The following is a 21,977-nucleotide window of genomic DNA, read 5'->3' as shown; positions in this document are numbered from 1 at the left end:
ATCACTTTCAATCAATTATACTTTCGCCACATTGATACTTTCCATGGATACAGTATTTAATATTGTGTCTGGTTGTACATATTTCAACACCGTTAATTCATGACAGTAACTCTATCTGGTATAGGGACAGGTATCTAGTGCTTAGTAATAGTAAGAGAAGTCTGCTGGGTATCAGACTAACTAATGTATAGCACTGGGGTCTATTAAAAGTTCTGGGTATCTGGTTAGTATAGCGTGTTGGTTGTCTGGTGCTTTCCCTGGGGAGCACTTGTCATATAGTGACTGGTTTCAAACAATCAGAAGTTTGCACTACCGGCAGTCTTCACCGGTATGCTAGGTTTCAAACTATAGAGTGACAAGTACGTTTGCAGGCTATACGTTATTACCAAGACCCCGCTAAGCGGCGTTAATTACTGCTTAGCAGTGCTATTGTCCCGTACCTATTAAGTTACGCTAACATGTCATTTTGTTAATACATTGTACAATTAGAGGCACACACACATATACAAGCAGCGCGTGCATACAGGCCAACGCGCGTTTCACAAAACGGCTTTCTCAAGGCTGGACCCGAACGGCATTGCCGGTGGGTATAAGTCAGTTGGTTAGCCAATCAGGTGTATTGTTGTGAACATGTGATCTATGTGCGTCATCAGCTGTCAGTTCGGGGGGTATTCCCCGTATTTGGCTGCGTGAGTATGTGTCGCTTCATCTGAATGAGACTGTATTCTTGCTGGTGAGTTAAGAATACAGTCTCATTCAGCAAGAATACAGTCTCATTCAGATGAAGCGACACATACTCACGCAGCCAAATACGGGGAATACCCCCCGAACTGACAGCTGATGACGCACATAGATCACATGTTCACAACAATACACCTGATTGGCTAACCAACTGACTTATACCCACCGGCAATGCCGTTCGGGTCCAGCCTTGAAAAAGCCGTTTTGTGAAACGCGCGTTGGCCTGTATGCACGCGCTGCTTGTATATGTGTGTGTGCCTCTAATTGTACAATGTATTAACAAAATGACATGTTAGCGTAACTTAATAGGTACGGGACAATAGCACTGCTAAGCAGTAATTAACGCCGCTTAGCGGGGTCTTGGTAATAACGTATAGCCTGCAAACGTACTTGTCACTCTATAGTTTGAAACCTAGCATACCGGTGAAGACTGCCGGTAGTGCAAATCTATGCAAAACTTCTGATTGTTTGAAACCAGTCACTATATGACAAGTGCTCCCCAGGGAAAGCACCAGACAACCAACACGCTATACTAACCAGATACCCAGAACTTTTAATAGACCCCAGTGCTATACATTAGTTAGTCTGATACCCAGCAGACTTCTCTTACTATTACTAAGCACTAGATACCTGTCCCTATACCAGATAGAGGGGGAAATTTACTAAAGGAAATTTGTAAAAAAATAGGTGTATTTGTATCCAGAAATACACTTATTTTTGACATTTACTATACCAAAAATACGGCAATTCGTAGTCGTATTGATGTTCTATCAATACGAATACGAATTGCCATATTTTCGGGATAGTAAATGTAAAAAAAAAGTGTATTTATGGATACAAATACACCTATTTTTTATAAATCTCCTTTAGTAAATTTCCCCCAGAGTTACTGTCATGAATTAACGGTGTTGAAATATGTACAACCAGACACAATATTAAATACTGTATCCATGGAAAGTATCAATGTGGCGAAAGTATAATTGATTGAAAGTGATAGAGGAACCTGACAGTATACACACTGTCAGATTACCCACCCACCTTCTCCCAGTACGTCTCTAAGAGACATCTTGACTCTCCATAAAATTGCATAATTTGTTTATGGTATTTGTAATTGCGCTAATCCCTACAACAAAGGGGAGAGACACGCATGATTTTCACTGTGCAGAAGCACAGAAATAAATTAATAAAGGAGCAGACATCTGCCGCTTTTTTGAATTGTGATGTAATAGAGGGATCCGGCGACGTATACACCACCAGATTGCCCACACAATTTTCACCTCAGGTCATCTGCTCCAAAAACTTTACGTGAGTTTTGATTAACCAATTTGTATATGGTATCTGCAATTGCGTTGATGCTCATAATAAAAGGGAGAGACACGCATAAAATTCATTGTGCAGAAGCACGGAAATCTTACCTGTGCCTTACAAATAAATAAATCAATAAAGGAGTAGACATTTGCTGCTTTTTTGAATTGTGATGCAATAGAGGGATCTGGCGACGTACACACCGCCAGACTGCCCACACAATCTTCATCTTAAGCCACCTCCTTTAAAAACTTCACGTGAGTCTTTATTACCCAATTCGTATAAGGTATCTGCAATTGTGCTGATCCCCACAACAAAAGGGAGAGACACACATAAAACTTTATTGCGCAGAAGCACAGAAATTCTATCCGTGCACAATAAATTTATAAAGGAATAGACACCTGCCGTTTTTTGGCTATATATAATTGTGACGCAATAGAGGGATCTGACGACGTACACACCGCCAGATTGCCCACACAATCTTTATCTCAGGCTACCTCTTTTCAAACTTTATGTAAGCTTGCAGTAGTCCTTCCCATCTGCGCACAGATATTTACCTTATACGATTGATGCACGTACAAACTTCAGTGTGCATAGCATAAAAACTCCATGTATGTACAAATACCTGTAACAAAATATACTTACCTTGTTGGAACAGGACAAAACGATTTAAATAGAGGAATCTGACAAGACACATATTGTCAGATAAACCCATACAACCTTGTCCAATTCCACGTGTGTATAAATTATAATTGGAACACACATTCGCCTCTAGGACTAACGACACACAATAGAGGACTCTGACAGGGTACACACCGTCAGATTAACCCATACAATTTTTTCAAAAGCACCATCTCCCAATACGTGAGCCCGTCAAAGTGTCACCGACTGCTCAAACCCACGGGTACTCTCTACCCAGATCATCAACACGGCCCGCCCAGAATAACGGGCGCATAGAGCTTTCTGTGCACAGCGCAAAATTCTACTTGCGACAACAAGGAGCCAGAAGAGACACTTATATATATATATATATATATAATAATTTCTTGGGGGCAATACGCATGTCCAGAATTGGACTATTGGCACTAGCAAGGTGTGGGCATTTGAAAACCCACTGTGTGCAACATATTGGGTAACCAACACTTACGGACCCAATACATATGGATACACACTAACCAACCTCATCTATTTAATTTGAGAGTCAGGGTGCATCCCGAACAACAGAGAGCACTGACGAGAAGTGGGTACAGCAACACAGTCGTGATATAATAGAGGAACCAGACGCAGTATAGCACCTGGTCACCCACACGACCTCACCCACAGCATTAAGGGATACATAACGCATGATAAACTAACTCACTAGAGGATACTAATTACAACACACACACAGCGCGTGCATTCTTTTAATAATTGTTCATTGTTTATGTATGTCCTGTAAGTAATATATATTTCATTACAACGGTTTCTTTTTACTTGAGACTAATAAAAGTTAAATTTTAACCAATCTTTCTTCAGTGCGCCAACAACAGAGACAACCCTTAACCGGGCCTCCTAGCTGGTCCAAAGACCCTGGAATGTGTGACCCAGCGTAACCGCTCCCCAACCCCGAAGGCTGGCATCCGTGGTCACCATAGTCCAGACCTGAGACTGGAAGGAGCGATCCTTGGTGAGGTTGGAAGTATCCAGCCACCACTGAAGGGAGAGTCGTGCTTCTCTGGAAAGCACAATGGTCCTGTGGATGTGAAGATGGGACCCTGACCATTGTGCCAGAAGATTTCCCTGGAAGGTCCTGGAATGAAATCTTCCGTAAGACAGGGCCTCGAAGGCTGCTACCATCAGGCCTAAAAGCTTTGTGCATAAATGCACCGAGACTCTGCGAGGCGTCAGAACCTGACAAACCTTCTGCTGGATAACTGTGACCTTGGACAATGGTAGAAAAACCTTTTCTTTGGACGGTGTCGAACAACAGTCCCAGGAACAAGAAAATTAGACATGTTGAACATGATGCAGTATATGATGAATTAAAATGGCAGCCATACTATACTGCACTGTGCTCATGTGTAATTTATTTAAAAAATGATGCTAGGCTAATATTTGCATAATTTCACAATGTTCAAGGTAACTTAGGCTAGAATAGTTAGTGTAAACATTTTTTTACAGTAGCTTGAAAAAATAATGCACTTTAAGTGCAAATGTCCATATTGCTAAATCTGCCATTTTGTTTTCATAGCTCCAGCTCCAGACTCCCAGCCTGCTATTGTGGTTCATTCATCTCATCGCCATCTTGGTGATTTCGACCCTGCAGGTGAGATGTGATATTGTTATGCAAAGCATTTTTTAATATCACACATGGCTGAAACCTACACCCTGCACTGTTCAACTACACAACCATGCCTGGGAGTTTAAACTACTTTGCACATCCTGATTACTAATAATATTTTGTGAAGCATGTGTTCTACCTAACACATGCACTTTACAGTTGTGATTGTCATGTGTTTGGACAGCACATGACATTGCAATGGCGGATTAAAGTGTTTGAAATTAATTCCTTTAAAAAACAGTACATTGGAATGTGTCATTTTTTTAAGAAATCAACAAAACTAAAGCTGGCCATACATCAGAAAGATACATCGATTGCGCTCATGATTGTGTACAATTTCCCTTGAAATCCCCGGCAGTCCTTGGTGGTTTTTGGACACACAATCTACACACAATCCATCTTACAATCAGTCATACAATCCATCTGCTGTATGATTGTGTATACAAGATGTGCACACAATCTGCATACAATCCATCATACAATCAGTCATACAATCCATCTGATGATTGATTGTATGATTTATGTACACAAGATGTGCGCACAATCTGCATACAATCCATCTTACAATCAATTGAGATTGTATGATTGGGTACAATATCTTTCTGATGTATGGCCACCTTTCGCATTGTTCAAAAACATCAACCATAGTCCCTTTATGGTGGAAGTACTGATCCATCACATAGATGCAATATGCATCTTGCAGACCACACCATTATAACTCCCTGACGCTCCAACCAAAATTCAGCATAACATACTTACCTTTGTCATCTTCTTTGTAGGAACATCTCAACCGATGCCAGAGCCAACAGAACCCATACAGATGCTGGATGGGGATGCAGTCAATTCCCCGGCGAAACCCCGACCGCCGAAATCCAAAACTTTCTCCCTCCGTGGGTGTCCATGACACCCGTAGAGGGAGAATAAATTAGCGTACCAAGCGTAGTGAGGCACCGTTCCAGCTGCGTGGCGAGTGCAGCGAGCCAGCAAGGGGGGGAGCTCCACTCCCCCCCCCCTTGTCGGGATTTTGGCGGTCGGGATTCCAGCGTCGGGATTCCGACCGCCGGGATTCCGACCGCCGGGATTCCATACCGAATCCGCTGGATGATAGGAGTGAAATAATACTGGAACCTGTCAGCACATTGGAACCTGCACAAAAAACACCAATCAATATTCCACCCTATACTCAGTCACATGGGCAGCAGGCCTCACTCCTGCAAGCCACCAATAGTCCTTCCAATGCCGAAGAATTGGCCAGATCCATTCACACATTTAAAGAGAAGCAAATATTTTATATGTCGTCTCAGAGCCTCCAAATTGAGCAGATGAAGGGGTATGTGCAAAGCATTGGTCAGCAAATGAGAAAAGTATATCAAAGCCTGCGTGCAAGTGTAGGTACGCAAATTCGTATTGCAACCACAATAGACACACGCTTAGGAGAGATTGGGCAGGCCATTAGGGGCTAAACCACACATTTTGGAAAACTTAATGAAAATATGCTGGCACAGACCCAAGCTATTAATGGGCAAACAACTGCGTTGATGTCCCTACAAAGTCAGTTAAGCCTAAGTGCAAGCAATTTGTTAGATCAGCAACAAACCACATCTACTCAAAGCAGCAGCGTGTCCTCCACACCAATGAATGGGTCACCCACTACTCCCCTCCCGCCGTAGTGTACGTACTAATGGTGGGTCTGGGTCTATTGGAAATGGTGGCATTTCCCGGTCTCAGGGCAAAAATGTTTAAGGGTAGAAATTGTGGATTGTTCTGTTAATTTACATGCATCCGTTTTCCTGATGACAATGTCATATTGCACTATTTTACCTTTTGCATAAAAAAGTGTTTTTCTGCAAGTAAAATGTTTTTCTACCTGCAACCTTGGTGTCATTCTCTTTAATAATGAAGGCATACTTTGATTTGTGTTTCTATATTGCAATATTACCTTCAAAGGTTGTATTTGGCTTACAAGGAGATTAATGTGATTTCATTTGGGCCTATTACATACGATTTAAAGGGTCCAGCATTGACCATTGCAGAGTGTAAGTACTATGTAATTTAACCAATACATTAAAATCCCCTCATCACAGGCCTCCATGGCAACTCCACCCCTTGAACCTGCGTTTTGTACCCTTACCAATGAATTATACACATCACCCATGTTAGGATTACTTACATTTAAAGGTCCTAGGTGCCAGCATGTATCAAGGCAAGGACAAAGCAGGTATGGCAGACCTTGCAGGGGGTGTGCATTAGTTCCCAAATGGCCCTGTGCAATGTTAAAAAAAGCAGTGAGTTGTTTTGTAAGGTACACCATGTCAGATGATATGGGTTATTCTTTAATGTCAATGTTTGCAAGGTAAATTACCTGTAAAATGTGAACCACATTCCCCCTCCGTGTACTCGTAACTACCACATGTTGTGTAGCTTCATCTTCCTGCACGACTGCTGCATTGCCAACATCAACATAATTTGGTTATGCCAGAGCAATGTTATGTAGCATGCAGCAAGCCTGGACGATCAGTACTACTTTGGTAGGGTGGTAAAGAAGTGTAGATGCTGATCTGTCCAAACACCGGAATCTGCTTTTCAGCACCCCAAAAGGTGCGTTCCACTACATTGCGGGTGACAATGTGTGCAGCATTGTAGCGTTGCTGTGCAGGGCTTTGTGGGTTCCACAGAGGTGTCATGAGTCACGGTAGACACCCATATCCTGAGTCACCTACAAATGAAATACTAATGTGTTTTGTTGGGCACATATCATGTGGGTATTTAGCAAATCACATGAATAAAACACTGATAACTGACTTACCTATTAGCCAGCCCTCCGGCATGGTGTGGGCCTGGAAGCGGTCCCAGAGAGCTGAGTGACGCAGGATATAGGCATCATGGCAGTTCCCGGGGTAGCCTGCAACCACACTGAGAATTTTGAGATTGCCAACGCATACCACCTGAATGCTGAGGGAGTGGCCGGCCCAGCGATTAACATACACATGCTTCCTCACGTGCGGAGCCCGTATCCCAATGTGGGTGCAGTCTATGGCTCCCAGCACATTTGGAAATGCTGAGAGCTGATAGAATGCCACCTTCAGGTCCTGCCACTCGGACTCACAACATGGGAATGTGATATATGTGCGCCACAGCTTCTTTAAAGCATTTAACACCTGAGAAAATGTTTAGAGAAAGTGGCTTGTGACACCCCCAAATGACCATGAGCTCAAAGACTGTGGCCAAGAAGTAGAGGGCACACATTAATTTCTGCAGCCCAGACACTGCATAGTTGGCACCCCCAAAAGGGTCTAAATCATCACTCACATGCTCATATAAGTTCAACAGGTTATTGCGCTTCAGCCTAAACATCTCCACCACCTGTTGATCTGAGAGGGAGTCCAGGTACACCCTAGCACGATACCTACGAGAAGCACAAAGTGGTCGGGGTACCTGGATCTGGTGGGCAGCAAGATCCCTCCTCCTGCATAGCTCCTCCAAACATCCCAGCTCACACACTAGCACCTCCAGTCCACTCTGCAACATCTCCATCTCAAACACCCTCACAGGTGTCCATAATCTTGTGGGGGTATATGTAGTGGACTTCATGATTGCAATGTGAGCCACCTGGGATGGATTCAACCATTTATGAGTTTATCGCCACTTTTTTTAACATAAATCGCCAGCCTCTACCTCGTCTGTTTTTTTTCCTGATTACAATTCGCATTTTGATGGCAAATTCCAAAATCGCCACCCATTAAATTTCCGAATTGTATACTTTTCATGGGGAAAACATCTGGATGCGATAAAAAATGCTATATGAAATCGCGTTTCCAACATGTGCGAGTTAGACACCACTACATGCAAATTTAGCAGTAAATCGATGATTATTAAATTGGCGATTTCTAAAAAACAGGTGATTTCGACATTTTCACATCACAAAATCACAAAAAATCGGAAAATGCAACCTATTAAATGTCACCCTATGTTTTTCAATAGGAAAACATCTGGATGCGAATTGAGAAATCGCCACTTCAGAATGTGTGAATTCCCGGAAAAAAGTGTGATTTTTGCCACAATTCGCATCCTATTAATTTGGCGTTTTCTGAAAAACGTGCGATTTCGGCCTTTTTTTGTGCGAAAAAGCACCAAAAACAGAAACTCACTCCCTATTAAATGTCACCCAATGTGTTATTGATCTTGAGTGAAGAAGTAACCAATTAGTACAAACAGCAACTCCAGATTTGCAAGTACCTGAAAGTCAGCTAGAATCGTGAAAATGTCCCACAATGCACAATGGAAAGATTAAAAGAATAAAAAAGATTCTGAGCATAAGCCATTTAAAAAATCAAGGCTTTTAATACAAACAAACTAGGCGAAAAAAGAGAGATGAAGACCGAGAGGTTAGCTTAGGAAGAGCAAAAGGGTGGGTTGTAGTGGGGAAGAGTAATGCCCCATACACACTAAAACGAACCACCCGTGGGGAAAACACTGAACGATGGGCCTATTTCTGACTTGATCACAAAGCTGCTTTTTTAGCAAATGGACAAAACCATGCTGCACTCCAGGTGGGGCAGATGTAACATGTGCAGAGAGTTAGATTTGGGGGAGTTATTTTGTTTCAGTTCAAGGGGAAATACTGGCTGCTTTATTCTAACACTGCAATTTAGAGTTGCCAAATCTAACTCTCAATGTACAGGTTACATCTGCCCCAGCTGCACTGCAGTATGGTTTGTCCATTTGCTAAAAAAAAAAAAAAAAAAAAGCAGCTTTGCAATCAGGTCTGAATTAGGCCCGATATCGTTAACGATAATTTTCAGTGACTGATATGGATTATTGGGACCCCCGTAAAACATTCAGTCCACCCCATAGAGGTTATGGTTAACAATTCGTGGGAGCACGTATTGTTAATGATATAAAGGGAAAACATATGCACGTTGAAATCATTAATGATATTGTTATTGAGCATATCATTAATGAAAATCATTTGGTGTGTACCCACCCTAAGAGCAGGAAACAAAAAGATCCAAAAAAAAAGAAACCATACAGCGCTTGGTGGTACTTACACCTGTAGGATACCTATAATATGGAAACAAATTGGTAATGTACATTTGTGTCCTGATGAAATACAGGGGCTGTGACTTTTCTGTAGGACAATGTCTCTTGGGAATAGTTCTCTTGGTGACAGAAACTTATTTTCTATATGACATTAGTTTTATTATTTCATTGAAAACTTGTACTTTTTATTCATAAAGATAAAATGGCGAGATATTCCGTTACAGTAATGTAGATCCATATCACAAGATATGAAAAGATCAAATATAAAACAAATTAAACCTATATTCTATAACTTTTAGTGTAAAACAATGTAAACTTTATTAACTATATAAAGAGGGACAAACTGTCAGCAAAGCACTGGGAGAGTGATGTCACAATAGCTTGTGATGTCACAATGGAGCTTGAACTGGAATAAAAAGCTGTGCACTACACAGAGACCATTATTGTTGCAGATTCATAGGACGGAGAAGCAGCTCTGACAGATTTTGTCTATTAATCTTCTCAAACTATGGCGGAAATACCCTGCAATGTAGTGGTACACAGTACCGTGTGTATGGATGAGCAAAAGATTGACTTGCTCTATTCAGTGATGAAGAGAGTATGTGATGATGGTGAAATAATACACCCAGGGGATCTACAAGACGACCAACTGATGGTGACCATCAGGGATGGCTCAACAGAGATTGAGATGGTTGGTGCTCCAAAATCATGGAGCTATGATCGTTATTTAGGCTGGATAGAAGTGGCCCATAACTACAGTGCCATGTGGACCATCACAGAAAGTCTACTGCCTCATACGGTCAGCACGGACGTGACTGACGATGACAGGAGTGACAGAGAAATGAGCGGCCAGCAGGAGGAAATCATACAACCTACTCCAAATGACGACATGATGGACGCATTACAGCTCAAAAGAGAAGTGGAGGAGGAAATAAAAAAGAAAGAAGCTGAGCTAAGAGAACTCCATCAAGTGAAGGAAAGTTTAAATAACATTCTACAAGAAAAGACCCCACGTTCAGGCTGGCGAGGCTTCGTCAGCAGGATTAGAGCGTCAGTGCACAATATATGTAGAAGACGCAGCAGCACTTCTTTCCTCACTACAGAGGGTGTAGCAGGCCCACCGGCTGAGACAGACATTCATCAATGGGGCTCCTGGGGAATGACATATTCCCAGCTCCTATACTAGATCAGATTTGTCCGTGGGCTAGGCTGAGTTCATCCCGGTGCCGACATTCCACACCTGAGAGATGAGCATTGAAGCCCCAAGGCTGAGCTCATCTTGGTGCAGACATTATACACCTGAGAGATGAGCATTGAAGCCCCAAGGCTGAGCTCATCTTGGTTCAGACATTCCACACCAGAGAGATGAGCACCTGAAGCCCCTGCCCCTTACACACCCTCTGCTGCACCACCTTATCCTGGAACAGAGATTCAACACCTGAGATATCATCACATACAGCTTCTGGGGATTAGGGCTACTGGCGAAACCCCATTAAAAAAAACGACACAGCGCAGCCACCTCATGGGTGTGTTGGAAGAGCTGCTAATTATTTATAAAATGTTGATAGTTACATCCAACTTGTTGATAACTTAATAACCTGAATATTTAAACCCAGGCACCGCTGGCTACTTCAGCTAGTGCAGTGATTCCCAACAGTGGTTCCCTGGGGCGCCACCTGACTCTTGCAGGGGTGTCATATTACAGTAGGTTGGTGGTCAAGTACCAAATCTATTTATGGTCAAAACTATTGGCAAAACCAGCGCTAGTGGCTGCCAATGATAAAACACGTGGACAAACAGACGCACAACTGTAAACCACCACAGAACTAAATAATGACAGGTAGGCAAAATTTACTTTAATATTTTTCTCAAATTTGTCACTAAAAACAGCTTTTATCCTAGGGGTGCCATGAAAAAAGTGCTGATACTCTAGGGTACCGTGATTCAAGTAAGTTTGGCAACCCCTGAGCTGGTTTAATATATGTGCTGACTGTCATACCCAGTGATCAGCAGCACCGCTGTGTGTCACTGACCCTGCTGCAGCATAGGACACAGCGCTCAGCTTGCCTGTCTTCTACAAGCCCACCCCCTGATTCCAGTAGGCTACTTTCCCTGGAATCTGGGGTAGACAAGCTGAGCGCTGTGTTCCGTGCTACAGCAGGTCAGTGAAAAACGGTGACGGTATAGATGATAGACAATGTCTAGGTTGACAGTCACTAGGTCAACCACTAATGGGCAACTCTGCCAAAAGGTCAGCACAAGCTTATGGTCAACATAGGCAAGATCAAAAGTCAAAAGGTTGGTATAAGGGTTACATGATTTTTTGGTGTCTCTGTAATTGTAGGTCGACATGTACACCATATATGTACTGCTTTGCTCTCCATACTATTATATTCCCACTTTCTGCCCACTTGGATAGTAAAGTATGAAAAAAACACCTTTTTCTGACAACAAAAAAAATCATGAAAAATCATGTCGACCTTTTGACTGTCGACTTTGCCCATATCAACCATAAGCTTGTGTCAACCTTTTGGCAGTGTCGACCTAAGCTAGGTCAACCATTTTTAGGTGTCCATCTAGTCACTGTCGACCATTAGCGTTCAACCTAGTGACTGTCGACCTAGTCACTGTCTATCCACTGACTGCGTACCCTGAAAAACACGGTGCTGCTGATCACTGGGTATGGTTGACAGCACATATATAACATACATCACTACCTGTATATATGCTAACTGGCTCCCCCATCGTGCCAGGTCACCAAAACGTCATTGCTGGTGGCAGAGACAATGTGTTATTGATCTTGAGTAAAGAAGTAACCAATTAGTACAAACAGCAACTTCAGATTTGCAAGTACCTGGAAGTCAGCTGGGATCGTGAAAACGTCCCACAATGCACAATGGAAAGATTAAAAGAAAAAAAGTCATTCTGAGCATAAGCCATATAATAAAATCAAGGCTTTTATTACAAACAAACTAGGTGAAAAAAGAGAGATGAAGACCGAGAGGTTAGCTTAGGAAGATCAAAAGGGTGGGTTGTAGTGGGGAAGAGTAATGCCCCATACACACTAAAACGAACCACCCGTTGGGAAAACACTGAACGATGGGCCTATTTCTGACTTGATCACAAAGCTGCTTTTTTAGCAAATGGACAAAACCATGCTGCACTCCAGGTGCGGCAGATGTAGCATGTGCAGTTAGATTTGGGTAGGTTATTTTGTTTAAGTACAGGGGAAAAACTGGCTGCTTTATTCTAACACTGCAATTTAAATTTGCCAAATCTAACTATCAATGCACATTGAGAGTTAGTGCTATCCCGTGTGCTCCCAGCGGGGAGTGTGTTACCTTAAAATGAAGGTCCCTGGCGTCCGGCGGCGGCTGTGGCTCCCCAATGCCCCAGGCCCCACCCGCATGTGGCGCTGCAGCAGTAGCACGGGTGTCTGATAGACCACCAGCTCTGCGCTCGAAAGCAGCCCCTCTCAGGTCCGTCTGGCTCCTGCCAGCACCCTGAAAAAACTGAGTCCATTGGCCTGGGGGAGGGGTAGAGGAGGACTGGGAGGCAGTGAAGTTTAACCTCTAGGGTGCTAGAAGCACTCTCCTAATCCACTACTCACTCACCTGACGTGTTCAGAGAATAAAACAGTTAGCATTTACCCTGCACAGAAACAAAATAACTGCTCCAATAACACCTAGTGGAGGAAGGAGAAACAAAATAACTAACCCAAATCTAACGCTCTCTGCACATCATCTGCCCCACCTAGTGAACCAGAATTAGGCCCACATTTTATTCAAGCTACATACAGTATTTGTCAATACAACTATGATGGGAAGAGCGTTCTGTAGAACTCGTCTTGCTAGACATATCTGTAATTATTAATCAAATGGTTGAAATGACAAAACAATCAAGGTCAAAACAACCAGTCTTGTACCTTAAATGATATTTCAGTGGTCATAGTGAGTCAGGGTGTAATTATTGGGTCTTCCTCTGCAGTTTGCACTTTCCAGCAGTCCAGTTCCAAACAGCGGCAGCCAGCCAGAAGCACATGACGATACATCTCTACTTAGGAATTACCAGCCAGCTGTGACAAAAAGAGAAGAATGGAAGGAAAATACCATAAAATAATTACAATGAATTCTCATTTGCTATATGTTACTATGCTGCATGCTGGTGGAAGCACTTATTTCATTTACTGGTAACCAAATAGATTTTTCTAGACTTTTGAATAGAGAAGTTTACTACTAGACTACTAAGGGATATGCTTCAAAAGGTGATAAACTGTAGAGCAATAAACAACCAGCCAATCTGCCCCTACCTTTCATTTTTCAAACAGCCAGGAACATGTCAGTTAGGGGCTGATTGGCTGGTTGTTTATCACTCTCCATTTTATCCCTTTTTAGGTGCCCATACACGGTACGACAGGGCAGTGCGATGAGCTGCGGGCTCCCGTGCACATCCCATCGCACAGCACATAAACTATGTGCTGCCCATGCTTTTAGTACTAGATTGCATCATATCTACTACAAAAAGCACAGTGCTATAGCACATTGTATGGTTTGTGTACTAGATGCTATGCATAGTACTGAAAGCACAGAGGTCATCGCACCGTGTATGGGCACCTTTTTAAGCATGCTACATCCTGCCCATGGTTTTTTATGTTGACATTCAAAATGTTCCTATTGTTTGAACGTCATGACATTTAGGATGTCAACATGTTCAGTAGCATTCACAGGGGAAAATTTACCAAGATGGAAGTTCTACTTCACATGGGATGTTGCTATGGGCCACCAATCAGATACTATCTATTATCTTCTAAAAGGTGCTTAATAAATAAGAATATTCTGATTGTTGCCCATAGCAACATCCCATGTGAAATAGAACTCCCATCTTAGTCAATTTCCCCCACAATGTCAGCACTGACATAATAACGAAAGTTATGGTGCTACGTTAACTTTCTTTCTTCGAGGTCCATTGTAACCACAGGGGAAATCGGGGTTGTAGGCAGATCCAGGGTCTGTGGCACCAATCAGCGAAGCTTTTTGCAGTTTCCCAGGATGCCTGTCCCTCTCCCCTATAACGCCACCTCCAGGCTTAGCTCTTCAGTTTTGTTAACCAGCCGTTAGCAGGAAGCGGAGAAGGAAGAGGACAGATAGAACACATGCCCAAGTACTCATACACACTACTTACAGTACCTGGACAAGACTAAGGTCGTGGAAGGTCACAGCGTACTATACCACACATAGGGATACCTCAAAGCAAATTTAGGGAGGGAGCCCTGTGGTTATCATGGACCTCGAGAAAAGAAAGTTAACCTAAGGTAGGTCTACCATAACTTTCCTTTTCTTCTTCGGGTTCCATGGTTCCCACAGGGGAAATCGGGAACTGTACTTGCAAGGAACTGTACTTGTCCATGGGGAGAGACATCCTCAAGGACTGAGTATCCAGAAGTGCACCCAAATGCAGCATTTGTTGCGACGGGATGAGTGATGATTTTTCCCAATTGAGAAGCCAACCGTGTTGTTGGAGTATCCTGATTGTTATCTGTAGATGAGATAACAGAACTTCATTGGATTTGGCCACTAAGAGTAAGTTGTCCAGTTATGGGAATATCCGGATTTCCAGGTGGTGTTCCGCCATGACTGCAATGATTTTTGTGAAAATCCTGGGGGCAATGGCTAGGTTGAATGGAAGAGCCTGGAATTGAAAATGGTGATTTAGAAGAGCAAACCTTAGATATTTTTGGTGTGCTGGTAGAATTGGGACATGCAAGTAACGTCCCGAATGTCCAGAGAGACCATGTATTCCACTGGCTCCATGGCTAGGATTATTGTCTGTAAAGTCTCAATCCGGAATTTTGAAACCTTCACCACTTTGTTGAGTGACTTCAGGTTGAGAATTGGCCTGTAAGTCCTGTTTGGTTTTGGATCCATGAACGGAGTCGAGTAAAACCGAGCACCCGCTGGTGCTGGGGGACTGGGATCCCAGACGATAACTTTTTCCCGGCAGGTGTGCGCCTACCTCCGTTGCCGTCTCCACACTTCCAACCTGACAAAGGGCTGTCCATTTACAGTCCTACACTGCTCACAACGGATGCCAGCCTGCGGGGTTGGGGAGCTGTCCTGTCATTCCTTTCGGGCCGTTGGTGACGAGAGGAGTCCAGCCTCTCGAACAACGTGCTGGAATTGGGCAATTTTCTGCACTCTTCGTCTAGCACGGCCACTCATACAGGGTCAGGCTGTCAAGGTTCAAACAGACAACGCCACGGCTGTGGAGTACATCAATCATCAGGGCGGAACTCTGAGCGGGGCGGCAATGAGGGAAGCCATCCGAATTCTGGCCTTGGCAGAATGCCACTTACTCAGCAGTTTACATTCCAGGAGTCAAACTGGGAAGCCGACTTTCTCAATCGGCAGGACATTCAGGCGTTAGACTGGGCACTTCACCCGGAGGTTTTTCAGTCTCTAGTAGATCGTAGGGGTCTCCCCCAATAGACTTGATGGCCTTGAGGTTCAATCGCAAGATTCATTGCTTCGGCACTCGCACCAGAGGCGTTTCTGGTTGATGGCCTGTCTGCCCCTTGGCCGTTTCAAAAGGTTTATGCTTTCCCTGCTCCCTCGGTTTCTTTGGCATCTCAAACAGGAGTCTCTAGTGGCCATTGTAATAGCCCCCAATTGGCCGAGGAGAACATGGTTCTCGGACCTTCAAGCTCTGTCCATAGCACCTCCTTGGCTACTACCTTTGCTCCAGGACCTCCTCACTCAAGGTCCGTGTTGTCACCCCGATCTGCGGAGGTTGGCTTTGATGGCCTGGCACTTGGCTCTTATCCTAAGAGCTAAGGGCTTCTCCCCAAGCGTGGTTAAAACAATGATTGCCGCCAGGATGCCCTCTTCTGCCCCCATTTACTAGCGCGTTTGGCAGGCTTTCTACCGGTGGTGCGCAACAAAGGATTTTCCTCCACGGGAATTCCGCTTGTCTCGGGTTTTGGCTTTTTTGCAGGCGGGCCTAGATTTGGGCCTTCGACTTGCCTACATAAAGGTTCAGGTCTCTGCCTTGTCTGTGCTTTTTCAGCGGCGTTTGGCTAAACGCATGGTCATGCAAACGTTTCTCCAGGGCGTGTTGCATGTACAACCTCCTTTCGTACCCCCTGTACAGCCGTAGGATCAACCTCTGGTGTTGCAGGCCCTCCAGAGACCCCCTTTTGAGCCTCTAGATCAGTGATAGCCAACCCCAGCCCTCGAGAGCTACCAACAGTTCACATTTTCCAGACAACCTAGCTGCTGCACAGCTGCACTTATTAATCACTGACACATTTTAAAAGATCCACAGATGGAGCTAATTAGCTCACTTGTGATTCTGTGAGGAGACCTGCAAAACATGCACTGTTGGTAGCTCTCAAGGACTAGGGTTGGCTACCCCAGCTCTAGATAGTGTGGATTTACGTTGGCTCTCTTGGAAAGTTTTCTTTTTACTGGCGGTGGCCTCTGCGCGACGGGTCTCAGACTTGTCGGTCTCGTCTCAGGCCTCACCTTTTCTGGTGTTCCATCCACATAGGGTGTTCCTCCGCACACAGCTGGGCCACCTCCCCAAGGTGGTTTCTCATTTTCACTTCAACCAGGAGATCGTGGTGCCGGATTTCTCCCCTTCAGAGGATTCTCCGGAACTCTGTTCTTTAGATGTGGTACGGGCACTGCGTCTTTATGGGATCGGACTTAACCTTTTTGCAAAACCGATTCTCTTTTTTGTGTTATATGATGCCGCCAAGCAGGGTTGGCTGGCATCAAAACAGACTTTGGCCCGTTGGCTAAGTCTTACCATTAAGCAAGTTTATGTGTTGGTTAACAAGCCAGTTCCTTCTTCTATTCGAGCCCATTCAGTTCGCTCGGTAGGCCCTTACTAGGCGGGTGCTCGTGGAGCATCAGCGGAACAGTTGTGCCGTGCTGCCACTCACACGTTTCCATCGTTTTGACACTTTCACTTTGTCAGACGCTGCTTTCGGGCGTAGTGTCCCTACTGCAGCTCAGGAGCGTTCCTTCCCATAAAGAGGGCGCTTTGGGATGTCCCACTGTTTCCAGTGACCACCAGAGGTACCATAGAAAAAACTGGATTTTTGTCCTACCTGGAAAGTCCTATTTTCTGAGTCCATGGTGGTCACTGGACGCCCACCCTTAGGCACCTGGCTGTTTGTAGGGTCGGACATTTTCTGTTCTCTTTCCTCTTTTTTCCCTGTCTCCCAGAGGCTTGCTTCGTACAAACTGGGGCCTGGGAGCGAGGTATGGGGAGGAGGAGCCTGGGATGCACAAAGAAGTCTTAACTCCATGGTGCCTGTTCACAAAAGCTCCACCCACACCCTACTGTTTCCAGTGACCACCGTGGACTCAGAAAAAAGGATTTTCCAGAAAGGACAAAAATCCAGTTTTTATTGTGGTACCCACATTAATCTGTGAATGTAATATCCTTGCAGACAATCACTTTAAACACTATTATTATAAACAACAGAATAACGTTCTCTATTTGCAAAAAATATACGCTGCTACAGAACTAGCAAAAATAGTTCCCTGTGAGACCGTCGCAGGAATCCCGACCACCGCAATGCTGGCACTTTCTCCCTCTATGGGTGTCCACCACACCCAAAGAGGGAGAATAAAATAGTGTGCCGAGCGCAGCGAGGCACCGGGCCCGCTGGGTGGCGAGCACAGCACGCCCGCAAAGGGGGGCGATCCACGGCCCCCCCTTGTCGGTATTTCGGCGTCAGGATTTCGACAGCCGGGATTCCAACCGCTGGGATTTTGTACCTATCCCCTCATAACTGATGTCTGTAGTGTGACTTAGTGATGAAGCACTGATTACGCTGAAGACACATAATTGAGTAGATACAGTTTAAATAGCACTATCTGATATGCTCCCACACTAACTGAACAGTGATTTGTCTCCACATTGGAGGTATATTCTGCCTCTGACTGTATATATTATCCTGCACAAGCTTAATAAACCTATATTGACTAATTATAATAAAACTATTCAGCCCGTGTAGACTGTTCTCAGTTCTCAGTTCAGTTCAGTTCTGTCAGACACGCACTCGCATTGAGAAACCAGCGCTCTGTCTCTATGTAGGAGACAAATGCGTCTATGTGTACTGATTTACTACGCAATGTAAAAACACCCATCTAATCTATAAATTAAATCCTTAGCGAGAATAAAGGTGTGAGCCTGCAATTTAACTGGCGGTGAAGCATAGTTTGTGTGTTTGAATTGAATCTGATAGATCAGCATCATGGGCCTTATTTTGGTTCATTCTTTCTGACAAAATCCTTCTTAGATGGACAAAACCATGTGCACTGCAGGTGGGGCAGGTGTTACTTGTGCAGAGAGAATTAGATTTGGGTGGGGTTTTACTTCAAAGTGAGATCTATATTGCAGTGTAAAAATAAAGCAGTCAGTATTTTCCCTGCACAGAAACAAAATTACTCACCCAAATCTAATTCTCTCTGCACATGTTACATCTGCCCCCCCTGCAGTGCACATGGTTTTGTCCATCTAAGAAGGATTTTGTCAGAAAGAATGAACCAAAATAAGGCCCTATATCCCTTTGTAGGGGACACACGCTAATACAGGAAGGATTTATAACACATATGACTTTTCTTAGCTCACCTCAGGCTTAAAGGATGAAAGAATATATTTCTAAAGGTGATTACACCTGATTCACATAACAGATGAGACCATAAAGAAATTCTTCCCACCTTCTGTACGGCTTATATAGTATCCAGTAAAATGTGTTACTAATAACAGTTACCTATAGGGCAACATAGTAGTAGTAGTTTATTTCTAAGGTGCCACAAAGTGTCCGCAGCGCCGTACATAGCAAACAAAAAACAAATTACAAGGTAACGTACAGGGTGTGTTGATAAAATACAGCATAAATAGGGGTATAGCTGGTAGAACTAAAATCAGCATCAGTTCTGAAGTAGGTGTCGAAATTGTCGAGGAGACTGAAGATGAAGTAGAGGAAGGGAAGAACAGGGCAGGAGCACTGGTTAGGTAAAGAGGTAGGGTGAGTACGTGAGGAAGGAGGGCCCTACTCATAAGAGTTAACAGAAAAAAAGGAGGTGGGTGGACGAACGAACAACAATAGGATAAGTAGGAATGGATGGGAATGGATGAAGGGGTAGGGTATGCAGGATAGGAGGAGCGAAAGAGGTTAGGAGGAGGAGGGATAGGCTAGTCGGAGGAAGTGGGTTTTGAGGGAGCGCTAGGAGGTTGTTCCAGTGCAGGGGGCAGCGCGAGAGAAGTCTTGGACACGGGACTCGGAGGAGGTGATTAGGTGATACATACAACATTACAACATACAACATTGTGTTCAATCAGTAGGATAAGATATACAGTTAACTTGCTGAAGCTGATATTAACATCAGACTGTTTGAATGGAATAATAAACAGGCAGTTAGACACAAATTAGGAAAGTTATGGTAGACCTACCTTAGTTAACTTTCTTTCCTTGAAGTCCATGGGAACCACAGGGGACATCGGGGGTTGTAGGCGGATCCAGGGGTCCGAGGCACCAATCAGCGAAGCTCTTTGAAGTTTGCCAGGATGCCCATGCCCTCTCCCCTATGACCCCGTCTCCAGGCTGATCTCCTCAGATTTTGTTAACCAGCCATAAGCAGGAAGCAGAGAAGAAGGAGGACACATGCCCAAGTACTCATACATACCACTCACGGTACACGGACACGAATAAGGTCAGGTAAGGTCACAGTGTAGTATATCACACATAGGGATACCTCAGGATCAAATTTAGGGAGGGCGCCCTGTGGTTCCCATGGACTTCAAGGAAAGGAAGTTAACTAAGGTAGGTCCTTAGTTAACTTTCCTTTTCAGGGTCCATGGGTCCCACAGGGGACATTGGGGATGTCTAAAAGCTGTATTTAAGGGAGGGAATTTGCCTGAGGTGTCAGAAGTACCCGACGACCAAAGGAGGCATCCTGGGAGGCGAACATGTCAAATGCATAGAATTTTATGAAGGTATGGACAGATGACCACAAGCACCTGATTGATGTGGAATTTGGAAACTACCTTTGGAAGGTGAGATGGTTTAGTTCGTAACACCTCCCTATCCAGATGAAATTTGAGGAACAGAGTTTTACAGGAGAGCGCTGACAAATCTGTCTAGCGGATGCAATGGCCAGGAGGAATACTGTCCTGGCTGTCAACCATTTGAAATCCGCCGTCTGCAACGGTTCGAAAGGTGGTTTAATCAAGGCCTGCAACACGAGTGATAAGTCCCAAGGTGTTGTAGGAGGGAAATACAGGGGCTGAATATGTATCACTCCTTGTACAGGCATCAGGTAGGAAGGCTATTTGCCTCTGGAACCAGATGGATAAAGCTGATACCTGGACTTTCAAAGACGCCAGTATCATATCTAGGCCCTTCTGAAGGAATGCCAGTATTCTGGTCACCTTAAAAATCTTTGGGTCATACTTCTTAGCCGTACACCATGCGAAGTAAGCATGCCAGACTCGATAGTAAATTCTGGAGGATGCTGGCTTGCGCTCCTGAATCATGGTTCTGGCTACTTTGGAAGAGAACCCCTTACTTTTTTTTTTAATTGAATGTTTTTATTGCATTTTTCAACCAAGTAAAGAAAATACAGGTCCCGACAGATGCAATAGATAAAAAACATAGGAACTTAAACAGTATTTAGGTTATACATAGATCAATAAACGCACGGTGAGAGATAAGAAAATACTGACTCCCTTTGCTACAATAAGTGAATCATATTTGCCCAAAGGCACCATCCGGGCACATAGATCAACAGGAGGTAGTGGAGCACAGATGCAAAGTGATAATATTTTGAACAGTATTCCAACCGCATAAGGAGAGATAAAAAATTGGTCGTCTGTCAGGCACACTAGTCTAACCCACTACCACTAATAAAATAAACCACCCATAAAGCCCCCAAAAAACCTCCCACAGAACCCCCACCGTGTACAACCCACCCCAAACCTAGGCGTACTTGGATCCCTATTACTACCCCTATACCCTTTTTAAACTAAACTAATCTGAAACACCATAAGCATAAAGAAAAGAACATAGTTATAAAAGTGAGCGGAATCAACACTCCAAGCTAGTGTGGAACCCTAATCTGGTCAGCTTTTAGACTCCTGAGGAAGCAAGTTGGATTTCCCATAAGGATAACAAGTCTCATGAGGTCAAGTAAAGGAGTAGCCGGAACACACAGGGGTCAAAGTCCAGGAATAAAACATAATCGTCGGTGGCAGGAGAAGAGACTGGAGGCAAGCTGTGTCACCATCAAAATTCACAGAAGGAGTACACCTAGCAATCTCAAAGTTATACAAGTCGACATAAGAATACATGTCCAATGTAGCATTCAGGATTGTAGCAGGACAAGTCAGACGACCATTAGACATCAAAAAATCTTCCACAGCAATTACATCACATCTTCCAACAGTACAGAGAGAGGATGGAATACCTCCTTGTACATCATCCAACTGGCGATAAATTCTAGCAGAGGAGGCATATATATCGCCCGCAAAATCTGTGCAGTCTAGGATTCCATATTCA

At 44.0% G+C, this 21,977-nt stretch overlaps 1 protein-coding gene across 2 annotated transcripts in view; it reads right to left on the bottom strand.

The window, feature by feature from the left end:
* Positions 1-4,242: 4,242 nt before the first annotated feature.
* Positions 4,243-21,977, bottom strand: part of LOC146019554 (1-phosphatidylinositol 4,5-bisphosphate phosphodiesterase beta-1-like) — a 36,170-nt gene continuing 18,435 nt past the window's right edge. The window contains exons 3-5 of one of the 2 annotated variants that reach the window (XR_014450600.1): positions 13,332-13,481; positions 6,537-6,629; positions 4,243-4,345 (exon numbers count right to left, since the gene is read on the bottom strand). Coding sequence is in view for 1 of the 2 variants with exons in the window: in XM_083152057.1 (XP_083008183.1) it covers positions 13,471-13,481 (11 nt within the window). In the remaining variant the exon portion in view is untranslated. Of the gene's footprint in view, positions 4,346-6,536; positions 6,630-13,066; positions 13,482-21,977 lie in introns of those variants that run through there. The other variant, XM_083152057.1, reaches the window with a different exon arrangement.

Source organism: Crinia signifera, chromosome 7 (assembly GCF_055691185.1).
Source record: "Crinia signifera chromosome 7, ASM5569118v1, whole genome shotgun sequence".
In the NCBI taxonomy this organism is placed as follows: domain Eukaryota; kingdom Metazoa; phylum Chordata; class Amphibia; order Anura; family Myobatrachidae; genus Crinia; species Crinia signifera.
The sequence above is the reverse complement of the archived record's forward strand: the minus strand, read 5'-3'. Positions and strand labels throughout refer to the sequence as shown.